The following is a 13,235-nucleotide window of genomic DNA, read 5'->3' on the forward strand; positions in this document are numbered from 1 at the left end:
ATGTATTAGGCTTGGGCTGATATTCAATAATATAGAATATTGCGATATTTGCCACCGTGTGCGATATTTTCACAGCATCGAAATATCACCCCCCCTGGATGTAAGAGGATGTATGTGGACGTATGCGCGCAAAAGCGAGGAAGCAGATGGAGGATTTGGACGTGGTGGCGCGGATTGTCTGGTGATTAAGTTGAGACTCCAGCTGATCACTTGCATTACTAAAATTATATCATAAAAATGTTCTCTCATAGTCCTTTACACAATTACCCAGCTGCCATATTATTCTTTTTTAATTCTACGCATATATTGTCTCAATCGCGCTTGCTTGGTGTCCGTCACTGTTCACGTGGTGAACGGGAGATCTTTCCACATGCACGTTCAGTGAAATTCTACGTGCAACTTCCTAGTCGGAGTGGCATGAAGCATCCATTGTCTGCGATCGGGCATAAAGGTTCACTGTCTCTCCAAAGGAAACAAATAGAGTGTTTTTATTGTAGATGTGTTTATTGTAATTGAATGAAGCCAAAAAAGCACCGTGCGCAAACGTGCGTGATGGGAACACTGCAGCTCATCCAGAAATCCAACCGTAGTTACATACGTAACTCTCGTTCTGTTTCACTTTCATTGTTTCCCCTGGGCCGCACCAGAAGTGACATAGTCTCAGCACAAAAGTGTCACATCGTTTGATGATTCGTCAATTTCTTCCGTCTCCATTCCATCTGTAATGCGCTCGCGTAAACAGCATTCTCGAGACTTTAAACTTCAAATTGTGAAATTTCTCAACTTTCAATGGGTGAGTGAATTAAATGATTCTTTGCTTTCGTTTTCAACCTTTTACTTTTCATTTTATTCAGATTTTGAGTAAGTGTATTTATTAACATAGTTGGATTAGTTCATGAGATTAGCGTTTATTGATTGAATTTACACAACAGCTTCTGGCCTGAATATGCCGGGGACGACAGCGGTGGGCTCGCCCCATTAACCAGAGGAGGATCCACGAGATTTTCACAATCTATATATGTGTATTTATAGAGCTGTTTCTGTAATATGGTGTTTTCTGTTATTTTTTTGTCATCAGTTATTTGTGATTCGATTATTAAATGAAGAAAAACATGCAATGGATTTATTCGAGTACATTTGATAAAACACCTTGATTAATACCTTAATACCTTATAAGTAAATCAACAGATTTCCCTATTACAAAAATCTATTGCTTGACAAGTCAGTTTGACGAGAGGCTGCACGTAGTGACTCCAGATACAGTTATACCAGACCAATAAAGTTTATTAAACTCCTTCCCAAGTATGAAGTGAAATCTAAAGTCTATTCCTGGGCTTGATATTTGTTTTCCTGCTGGAATGATTATATTTTCTTTAGATTAGTTTGTTAATTTAACTCAGTAATCCACGTTAGGACCGCACATCAGCGATATGTGGTTGCTGTGTGTGTGTGTGTGTGTGTGTGTGTGTGTGTGTGTGTGTGTGTGTGTGTGTGTTGTGTGTATGCATACTAGGTTTGGTAATTAGATATTTTCACTAAATACATGTTATTGAATGGACCTCTATGGGAATCTACGCTCCAGTTTATGCTTGACGCCCGGAAAAATAGAGCCGAGGCGTAAAAAAATGCGAGGCGTTTCGGAGCCTCGCATTTTTGTGCTGCTTTCCCGACGCTGACGCTTCTGCTTGGTGTGACCTTTCACATTGATTAAACAGGCAGCATATCGAAAGCGTTGCCCTGACACGGACGTGTTGCTTCCGGTGTTGCCCAGGGGTTACTGACCGCCAGAGGCAGCGTTTCACACCGGACGACTGATACAAGCTCATGAGTAACCACCATCCCTCACCTGATATTTTGACGGCCTCGTAGAACAGACGCTCCTACGGCCCTAGTAGTGGCGACGTGGACCCAGTAATACAGTATCTGGCCAGCGTACAGGGGGATGTCTTTCAACGGCCGGCCCTTCAAGGCTGCCCATAATGTGGCTGCACCTCTTGTAGAGTGGCCCCTAATGCGAGCGGGAGGGGGACACTCCCTAGTCTTGTACGCCTGGGATATCACATTCACAGTCCAATGAGACAGTCTCTGCCTAGACAGTGCAGAACCAGGGCTCCACAGTGCGAGCGTTTCACTCACATTTGTGACTAAAAAATAGATGTGTGCGAACAGTAAAATGTATTTAGGAGCATGTGTGCAAATAAAAAGTATTGCAAAATTCAGCCCAGCCTCTATTTTTTTCCCTCTAAAAGGTTGATATCAACTAGGGATGTACCAATCCTATATTTATCCGGCTGATGAATATCCGCCTGAAACGGCACGGTGAAACATACTTTTTGCGCCTGAAGCCGTTGTATTGTATCCACAGCTCATTCACGACATGTCGTAGAGTAGCAGCATAGCATGACTTACCGTAAAGAGAAGTCACGTGGTACTAGTAGCAGCAATCATTGGCCACTGCTGTATGCCACCACTCCGCATTTGCATATCCGCCGTATTGGGGCGCTCAAGATCCGCTTGTAAACAAATACAATGCGTATTGCGAGATGCAGACTTCCCTACGGAATCGACTGTAACTCGCTAACTCTGACTCGCTAATTCTGAACTGGTTTTCATGCAATTTTGTTTGTTATAAACGTGAGAATTGAACGTGATACTGGTTACTTATTGGAATTACATTCAGTGACTGGGGGTGGATCTAATCAGCTCTATGCCAAAACATGAACCTTCTGAACAGCCACAACTTCCTCTGGGACATGCAGGCTCCGATCTATGAATAGGCAACGTCAAGTTTTAGAATTTCTCCCTTTATTTCTTCAAAAATGTACATTTCAATATCTATTATAATGTTATGAAGCCACCTGGTTGCTTGTTATTGTATAAATAATGACATAAATTCCTTAATAAAATAAACAAAAACTTGTCATAATTTTTGTGTCTAAACAGACTGAGCAGACCTTTTTTTGCCGTTCAGAACTAAGAAGAACTACTTAATTACAGAGGTGTTCATACCGTTTTTCTGTTCATACAGTTTAAAGACGTTTAAAGTATAAATATTACATAATTATTAAATACAAATTGTACCAGAAATAATTAAAAACCTATTCTTCAAATAAATTAAATCGTTTTGCTTGTGAATGTCTCCTTGTGTTTTCCCTTTATTAAGGACACTTTATTTGATCCATTTTCATTGTGCCCCAAAAATTCTTTCTGTGCTCCTAAATTGTTTTACTGAGCAACAAAGTAAGCGTCACGCCCTGAGAACCTTTCTTAGACCTGCCGTAATAAACAAATAATTGGTCTGTCCAGCGAATGTCTGCCGTCACGCCAACATAAGCTCCAAGTGCTCTAAGTGAGCAAACTAGTCTTGCCTGCTCGGTGGTGGGTTAAAAGCATCCAACTTGGTTCATGTGGAAGCGGGAGAGCCTCTTTGGGAGAAAACGCTGGGTTGGGCAATAGGGTAACTCCTGACCTGTCTCTGAGATCCAGCATACACAGGTTTCGCTAACAGACAGCACATGGAGTGTGCCAACGCTTTGGCTGACGACACCGCTAAAAGAGAAGCCGCCTTGGCTGACAGCCACTTCAACTCGGCACCTTCTAGGGGCTCGAAGGTGGCCCGGATCTAGAAAGAAATGTCTATCTGTATGGTTTTGCTCGCAGCCAATCACCGCAAGCGTTCTTCAGTTTAATGTGATGTGTCAAAGAGGTTTTCCTCGCTGTAATCATTCCTCCTGTACTGGCTATTTGTTTAAAATAACACTGCCCAAAAACTTAATTGTACAGTTCTGTACAGTTATTTAATAAATATCTCCATAATTTGAACATTTTCTAAATGTATTTGTGTAAAAATCATTCCGATGGAGAGAAGTGGTGGCGTTTTATGCAACTGAATGACTCCATTCACATGATGGGTGTCGTAGAATAAAAAGGTATAGAATGAAGTACTCTAATGGTATCGGTATCACTTTAAGGGTACTGGTATTGGTACTGGTATCGCCATTTTTTTAAATGATACCCAGCCCTAGTCACACGTGACTTTGTTGATATTAAATTAAATATGATATTAAAAAGCAAGCGATGGTCTATGATGGTCGGTGGTCTATGATGCGTAGTGCAGCGATTCCTTTCCCGGCCACCGCAAGTCATAAGTGAAGCACCTGAGATGTATTGTTTGGCCTGCGCTGTAAATCAAAGCAACGCCGCTAGTTTTTCTCCGCAGCAGGCTGATGGAGAGCCATCGGCGAGTCCACTCTTCGTGGAAACTAATGCTCAAAGTTAGTGTTCGACCGATATGGGTTTTTCAATGGCCGATGCTGATATATAGAGAGCAGGGCGGCCGATGGCTGATATATTGTTTAATGGCAATATCATGTTGTTCTATTTTTTCTTTTTGCAACAACAATTTAATAATAATAACAAATGAGACACAAAATTGCTGAACTTAAATGAACTTTTATTTAACACTAATGTTATTGTCTGCATTGTCTCTGTTTGCTTAGGTAGATGTGCAATCTGTCTGCAGTGCACTTATTTTAAATAAATATGCATCAACTAAATTATATAATAGTATTGTCTAAGCAAGCTGCACAAAGTGAAAATAATAACTGACTTCAAGTATTTGTTGTTATTTATTCCTCCATTCGTGCCACTTCAAATATTTAAACTTTTTGCCGTCCTTTGCGATGGAAGTACAGCAGGAGCCAACTCTATTGCGCATGTCGGAATTTTGCGCTGCAGTGACGGAGCCGGTAGAGGCCATTTTCTCTGGAATACCGCACTTAAATGGCTTAAAGGAAAACAGCAGATTGATATAAAAGTCATTTTTTCTATTTATTAATTGGTGCTCTTAGCGAGGAAGCAGATGAAGGATTTGGACAAGGTGGTCTCGCGTCACGCGGTTGGTTCGGTGATAATGTTGCGGCTCCATGTTATTACTTGTATAAATTCTTATATATAATAACAGACACAAAATAATTGAGTTCAATATATTTTTCTCTTTGTACATCACCAAAATTGCAAAATGTCTTCATGCTTGTTTCAGTTTGCCATCATACCTCCCCCCTTGCTCCCCCTGTGCCGTTCCCGTCTACTGTGTTTCATGTGAACGTGGCCGTTCGGCCGATATATCAATGTATCCCTCCCTTTAGACCTGTGAGGGCTAGAGGAATACCATCGAGCAAATTCATACTGCTGTACGTTCTATAGCGTTGTACTGTCCACCCCTACTGCAGACATTTTTTATTTATTGGCCGTGTGAGCGCAGGCATCGGCTGATGCTGATTACCTCAAAATGCAGATGTATCGGGCCGATTAATCGGCCGACCGATTAAGCGGCTGACCAATTAATCAGTAGACCGCTACTCACACAATTAGTGCCCCGCGGTACTTGGAGAGTTAGTCCCGTTACCATGGCCATTTGCTAGAAGCTATAAAGTGGCAGAGATCTGCAGATGCAGAGGTCCTTGAGGAAGGGAAATAACTTCAGGAGAAGAATTGGAAGCACTCAAAATAATCAAAGATGGAAGAAACTCCCAAAATGTTGTATTTTGACTTTGGTCCTTTTTACCGCGGACATTGCTTCACGCTGTTGAAACACACCTGTGAGACTGTCACTGTGGGTAGGCCTGCTATGGTTTACTTGTAGACGAAGAAGACTAAAGCAGCCATCCTTGAACAATCAGAGGGCTCCCTGCTTGCATTCATTCTGCGCCTCCCTCCCCCGCACCTTGGACCCGTTGCAGTTCGCGTACCAGCAGAACAGATCCACGGATGACGTGGTCCCAGGTACTGCACACCACCTTCACGCACCTGGATGGCCGGAAGGGGGCCTATGTGAGAATGCTGTTCATCGATTACAGTTCAGCTTTCAACACCATAGTCCCCACCAGACTGGCTGTCAAGCTGAAGGAGCTCGGACTGAATACTCCGCTGTGTGCCTGGATCCTGGACTTCCTCTCAGCCCGGCCCCAGGTGGTTAGGGTGGGGAAGCACATGTCCAGCTCCCTCACTCCCTGAATACATGATTTCCCCCAGGGCTGCGTCCTCAGCCCCCTACTGTACTCCCTGTACACACATGACTGTGTAGCCAGGTCCAGCTCCAACACCATTATCAAGTTTGCTGACGACACCGTTGCCGTGGGCCTGATCACCGACTGTGACGAGAAGGCCTACCGCGAGGAGGTGGCTGACTTGTCACTCTGGTGCCAGGACAACAGCCTTCACCTGAACGTCAGCAAAACTAAGGAGCTGATTGTGGACTTTAGGCGAGGATTACAACCGAGGACGCATGCGCCCTTGGTGATAAATGGGACTTCTGTTGACAGGGTGAGCAGCTTCAAGTACCTGGGAGTCCACATCACAGAGGATTTAACATGGACTTTACAAACAGACACTCTGGTGAGAAAGGTGAGGCAGCGTCTTTACCACCTCAGGCAGCTGAGGAAGTTCCGGGTCTCATGAGGATCCTCAAGTCCTTCTGCTGTTGAGCAGTGGAGAGCATCCTGACAGGCAACATCACTGCCTGGTTTAAGAACAAGGACAGGCGGGCCCTGCAGAGGGTGGTGCATTCAGCTGAACGTACTACTGGAACTACACTCCCCTCCCTGCAGGACTTATACACCAGGAGGTGTAGTAGCAGAGCCCGCAGGATCATGAAGGATCCTCATCACCCCAACAACGAACTGTTCCAGCTGCTGCGGTCAGGCAAGCGCCTCCACAGCCACACAGCGAGAACAGAGAGACTGAGACGGAGTTTCTTCCCACAAGCCATAAGAACTGTCAATGCTGACCTCACAAGGGGTCCTCACTGAGCCACACACATAGGCTCCACCACCTTACTGTACTGTATGTAGAATACTGTACCGTATACTGTGCCACTGTTCTGGGTTGTTCAGTGTTACCGTATTGCTGCGCTGTACTGTTGTATACTGTGCTGTATATCTCACAAACGCTACCTCACTTTAATGCACATATCTGTATAATTGCCTACTCCATATATATAAGCATATTCCCTTTATCTATTTCATTTTATTGTATTTTATTTTATTCTATATATTTTTGTTTTATTCTATAAGTATTCGACTTACTGTATTACGTTTTAGGAATCAGTTAGTTGGTCTATTAGAAAGAAAGTTTTCCCTAGGACATATTGTGTGTAATCACCGGGTGCGTTGCATTACATTTCACTGCATATATGTATGAAAGTATGTATATGTATGTGACGAATAAACCTCTTGAACCTTGAACCTAATCAGACAGCGTTTTCACAGGATTTCAAAATTGCGTCTATAACCTTGGAAGACTCGGTGGCGGTTGACGGTCGAACACTGGTAATTATCGTGCATTATTTTCCACGTCGTTGCTGTCTCGTCTAGCACCCACACACACACACACACCCCCATTTTCAGTGTTGCTCTAGACAGCTGTTATTGAACAGCTAACCTCAGATACAGTTTGCAGCTCCGGAGCCCTGCATTCATTGAGTGCAGCTGAGATGGTTCATTCTAAGAGTCGAGACACTCATCTGTCTCTCTAAGAGGCCTGAATTGCAAATATCCCTCTATTTCCCAACTCCTCCCACCTCTCCAATGCAGATTTAAATAAATAAAGGGATAACATGCAGTCATAAAATAACCCCCGACAGGGCGAATGGGTGGATTACTTTGCAGGGGGTTATTTTGCGATGATGACCGGCTGGTATGGCACGCCATTTCAACATTTAATCCATAGGACAAACTACTACTACACCACGTTCCAAATTATTATGCAAATGATATTTTTCTCTGATTTTCCTAAATAGTCGATGCAAATGACAGTATAACTTTCAAGTCATCAACCGTTAGGGTATAATCGGAATGTTATTGAACAAACAATGATAACAGTATTTTTTTCAAAAATAAAAAACTCAGAATGCACTGTTCCAAATTATTATGCACAACAGAGATTCAAAACATTTTAGAGGTTGTAAAGAACTGAAAATGGTTATTTGTTGAAATTGCAGCATTGGGAGGTCATATTTACTGAAATCAAAATCAAAATCTTAACAGGCCAAGTTACATGTTAACATAGGACCCCTTCTTTGATATCACCTTCACAATTCTTGCATCCATTGACCTTGTGAGTTTTTGGAGAGTTTCTGCTTGAATTTCTTTGCAGGACGTCAGAACAGCCTCCCAGAGCTGCTGTTTTGATGCCAACTGCCTCCCACCCTCATAGATCTTTGGCTTGAGGATGCTCCAAAGGTTCTCAATAGGGTTGAGGTCAGGGGAGGGTGGGGGCCACACCATGAGTTTCTCTCCTTTTATGCCCATAGCAGCCAATGACACAGAGGTATTCTTTGCAGCATGAGATGGTGCATTGTCAGGCATGAAGATGACTTTGATATGGAAGGCACCGTTCTTCTTTTTGTACCATGGAAGAAAGTGCTCAGTCACAAACTCTATATACTCATTTTCACACCTTCAGGGACCCTAAAGGGGCCTACCAGCTCTCTCCCCATGATTCCGGCCCAAAACATGGCTCCACCACCTCCTTGCTGACGTGGCAGCCTTGTTGGGACATGGTGGCCATCCACCAACCGCCCACTACTCCATCCATCTGGACCATCCAGGGTTGCACGGCACTCATCAGTAAACAAGACTGTTTGAAAATGAATCTTCATGTATTTCTGGGCCCACTGCAACCGTTTCTGCTTGTGAGCATTGGTTGGGGGCCCAATAGTAGGTTTATGCACAACTGCAAGCCTCTGGAGGATCCTACACCTTGAGGTTCGCGGGACTCCAGAGACACCAGCAGCTTCAAATACCTGTTTGCTGCTTTGTAACGGCATTTTAGCAGCTGCTCTCTGAATCCCATGAATTTGTCTGGCAGAAACCTTCCTCATTATGCCTTTATCTGCACTGTGCTCTGAATCAGCCACAGATCTCTTCACAGTACGATGATCACGCTTAAGTTTTTGTGAAATATCAAATGTTTTCATACCTTGTCCAAGGCATTGCACTATTTGACGCTTTTCGGCAGCAGAGAGATCCTTTTTCTTTCCCATATTGCTTGAAACCTGTGGCCTGCTTAATAATGTGGAACTTCCTTCTTAAGTAGTTTTCCTTTAATTGGGGTCACCTGGCAAACTAATTATCACAGGTGTCTGAGATTGATTTCAGTGAACCAAAGAGCCCTGAGACACAATACCATCTATGAGTTTAATTGAAAAACAAAAGAAATGAAATGTTCATGACACTTAAATCCAGTTTGCATAATAATTTGGAATGTGGTGTAGTTGCTATTCCAACTGTTACTAGTAACTATTTTAGTCTTATTGGTCAAAATGTATTAGGTATTAGTACTTATTTATTAGATAGTAGTAACTATTGTAATGTTACTAGTAACTATTGTGATGTTTCTAGTAACAATTTGGACAAATTTGTCATTGAATCCTATGGGGCTCCATGTTTGAGATATACAGTATATCTGCCTCCGACGAGTATCTTTTTCAATTTTACTAGTAGCTATTAATTGAGTACTAGTACTTAGTTCATTAGTGACTAATGCCTTTTCCTGTTGTTACTAGTAACATTTCAAATTCAACTATCAACTATAATTACCGCGTTGGGGTTGTTTTCCTCCGGCAACCAGTCAGGTTGCAGTTTACATCCATGTCTATTAGTGTGCAAGGTCATTAAGAGAAACAAAAAACAGAGTCAAATGACTTGTATGTGTTCACATCCTTGGCCATTAAAGCTGATTCTGATAAAACACAAACCAATTCAGTATTTGACCAAATAATATGCTCACAATCTCCCTTTCTGTTCCTGAGTTACGGCGTTGAATAATGGCCAGAAAAGTGTTTTTGCAGAACATTATGATGTCACAGTGAAATTCACCTTTGAACTTTTGGATATAAAATGTAATCACTTCATTTTACCCAATTAGACGTTTGTGCGAAATGTTGTCATGACGAGCACATGAATTCTTGAGTTATGGGCTAAAACCTGTTTTGTGAGGTCACAGTGTCCTTGACCTATGACCTTTGACCACCAAATTCCAATCAGTTCAACTTTGAAGTGGACATTTGTGCAAGACGTAATGAAATTCCCTCCAGACGTTCCTCAGACACAAGAACGGGACAGACAACCCCAAAACATTATGTCTGTCGCCAGCGCGGAGGCATAACAAGATGTTTTCTCTGGTATTTTCTCATGATGGGTAATAACTACATTGTTACTGATAAAACATAAAATCTTTAAAATATATTTTGTGTAACCTGTGTTTGTTTTGGCAGCATTCTCTCTGGTGAAATGCGTGAAAATGTTTGAAATGTAATTGCGCACGCTACGTTTTCGTCTGTTTGTAATTTGCCAGCGACTGTCGAGTCCCATAAGCCTGCGCTCACAGATGCTGCTTTCCATATCAAAGGACCATCCGCTTTTCTTTTTAAATGTATATGTGTGTGTGTGATTGTGCGTGCGCGTGCGCGTGTGTGTGTGTGTATGTGTGTGTACGTCCACAGGCGGAACCCCCTCCACTTCCACTTCATCACCGACTCCATCGCCCAGCAGATCCTGGCCTCGCTGTTTCACACCTGGATGGTCCCGGCTGTGCGCGTCGACTTCTACGACGCTGACGAGCTGAAGGTGAGACGCTGTGACGTGAAGTGAAGCCCTGTTGTCCGAGGTCGCCCTGATTTGAGCTTTACCCCTACAAAAGGAAGGGAGACTTTACGGTTACATTTTAGAGGGCTCCCTGTTATGGGGGAAAATTGCGAAAAACCGCCCTGAGAATCATCGCCCCAATCTTTCCTTTTCTTTTCTTGTTTATTGTTTATTTTTGGATTTGATTTCTTATTTATTGTTCATTTCTAGGTTTATTGTATGTTCCAAATTCTTCTACTTTTCTTAGTAATTTTTTTTAGGTCAATCACATTTTTGCCTTTTTTTTTGGATTTTACTCTATTACTTTTAAGATTGCGTAATGTTTTGACATGAGCGCCTTTAACAGCACAGTTTACCTGTGGGGATGAATAAAGTCCAATAGGATTCAGCAGTTTAATACTTATTTAATATAATACTTACTTATTTAGTCATAGTCAATACATTGGGTTTCAGTGTTTGATTTAGACCACATTATCATAGTCATTGCAACATTTTTTAGGATTTACACTCAATAAATACATGAAGATAGCTGCATATGATACCCAGATGGCTGATTTGAAGTGATTGATCTCTACGTACGCGCGGATTTGTCGCAATCACGCGTCACGTGAATAACAAGATGGCAAGGCGCAGGTCTTTCTGGTTAAGCAAAACGATGAACTTCTTTATTTTGTTTATTTTAAGCAACCAAAAAAATAAAGGTAACAAACGCGTAGTAGACAAACAAAAGTTTCGGCATTGTCCACTTCAGGTGTCCATGATCAACAACGCAGCCTATAAACACGACAAACAAACGCTGAATGTCAACGAACGAATAAATAAATGTCAACAAACAAACAAATAGACAAACTAAACACAAATGTCTTCAATGCGAATGCTTTTAATACACCAAGCAACTTTTCAAGCGATTTCACAGTCTCAGACAAATTTCCAATGTCGGAATAAAATCGTAGGCGTTTTACCTCAGTTGGTGCCTCAGCATCCTTATCGTTTGGTGGAATATGTTCATAAACCTCGGTCCGAGCTGTCTTAAGTCAGTCTTTTTCTCGTCTTGATGTTCCGACATAATCATGTTTAATATTATCAGAAGTTTTTAGTCTTGGCTCCTGCAAATAATGAAGTTCAATGACGTTATCATTGTCAACAACCAATAGGTGCGCTCTCTCCGGCACCAAACACGAAGCAGCAAACAGGGAAGATAGTAAACATGACAGGGACCTCGTGGAGGCGCAAGAATGACCTGTCTGTGCGTCTTCACACTCCGTACTTATTAAAACCTCAAAACTTGAAAGAGTTAAAAAAATAAATAAATAAATAAAAAAAGATTAAGAAATTCTAAAAAACAAATATAATTGCTTTATAATTATTAGATAATTATTTTAATAATGTTGACTTACCCAGAAGCAAGAAGCCATTTATTATTCTTATTCTTATTCTTCTTCTTCTTCTTCTTCTTCTTATTATTATTATTATTATTATTATTATTATTATTATTATTATCATCATCACATGACAATATAAATAATATGAATGGTTTGGCTTGTTTTCCAGAACAAACCACTGCACCCACAAGGGCAGCTGTGGCCAAAAGCTGCTTCTGTTTCTGCCCCATTGTTCAACAGTTTTTCTTCTTGTTCCACCAGGAGCAGGATGGGAAATTATCGCAAAATTAATCTAGTTGAAGTCTTGAAAATAGGGACGTTGCAAGATCTTATAGTCTGTGACTAAAAACTCAGAGACTTGTGACAAATTGTCTTTAGATGTGAGAGGGTGTCAGTCTTTTAGTGTATGGTAGGCACAAGATCAAAGTCCGACAAATGAGATCATGTGTGTCCGTGACATCACTGACTCTTTAAGAAATGTGCACGTGTTGTGACTCTCTCCCATCTCTTGTTTCCTAAACAAAGTTCTCTGTAATAAAATGGAGAGTCGGTCTGTCTACATGTGTATCTGTCTGTCTGTACGATATATCTGTTTGTTTATACTGTATGTCTGTCTGTTTATATGTCTGTCTGTCTGTCTGTCTGTCTGTTTGTTTATACTGTATGTCTGTCTGTTTATATGTCTGTCTGACTCTTTATACTGTATGTCCCTCTGTCTGTCTGTCTTTATACAGTATATGTCTGTCCGTCTGTCTGTGAGGGGTGGAAATCGCCAGGGATCTCACGATGGGATACTTTTGTGATACTTGGGTCCCGATACGATAGTAACGCTATTCTTTATGTTTTGCAATACACCATAAGATACTGCGATATATTGCGATATGTTATAAAAAAACTTTTTACCTGACTGCAGCAAAAACTTTGAAACGCATCTTTTTTCTCCGTTTTGGGCTACTTGAAAACACTGATGGCACGACCTAAAGGTGGGCATGCATCAGTGTGGCCAGTACGCAGATGTCGCATCCGATACGTGTTGTGTTTAAATCCAACGGCACCATTGTTAAAATACTCACTTCGTATGAGACAAGCTTGACAGCGCTCCCCCTTTTTTCACACGCGTTTTCAAGATCTGTGTTGTGAATATTGAAATAAAACTAACAATTTTTCCCGATGGTAGAACATGTTCATTGATACGTCACCGAACAAA

The 13,235-nt window shown here is 41.7% G+C and overlaps 1 protein-coding gene across 1 annotated transcript in view; it reads left to right on the plus strand.

Moving 5' to 3' along the window:
* Nucleotides 1-13,235, plus strand: part of large1 (LARGE xylosyl- and glucuronyltransferase 1) — an 89,838-nt gene that overhangs the window by 42,814 nt on the left and 33,789 nt on the right. The window contains exon 5 of the mRNA XM_080022717.1: nucleotides 10,505-10,628. Coding sequence (XP_079878843.1) covers nucleotides 10,505-10,628 — 124 coding nt within the window. The remainder of the gene's footprint in view (nucleotides 1-10,504; nucleotides 10,629-13,235) is intronic.

This window comes from Zeus faber, assembly GCF_960531495.2.
Source record: "Zeus faber genome assembly, chromosome: 21".
Classification (NCBI taxonomy): domain Eukaryota; kingdom Metazoa; phylum Chordata; class Actinopteri; order Zeiformes; family Zeidae; genus Zeus; species Zeus faber.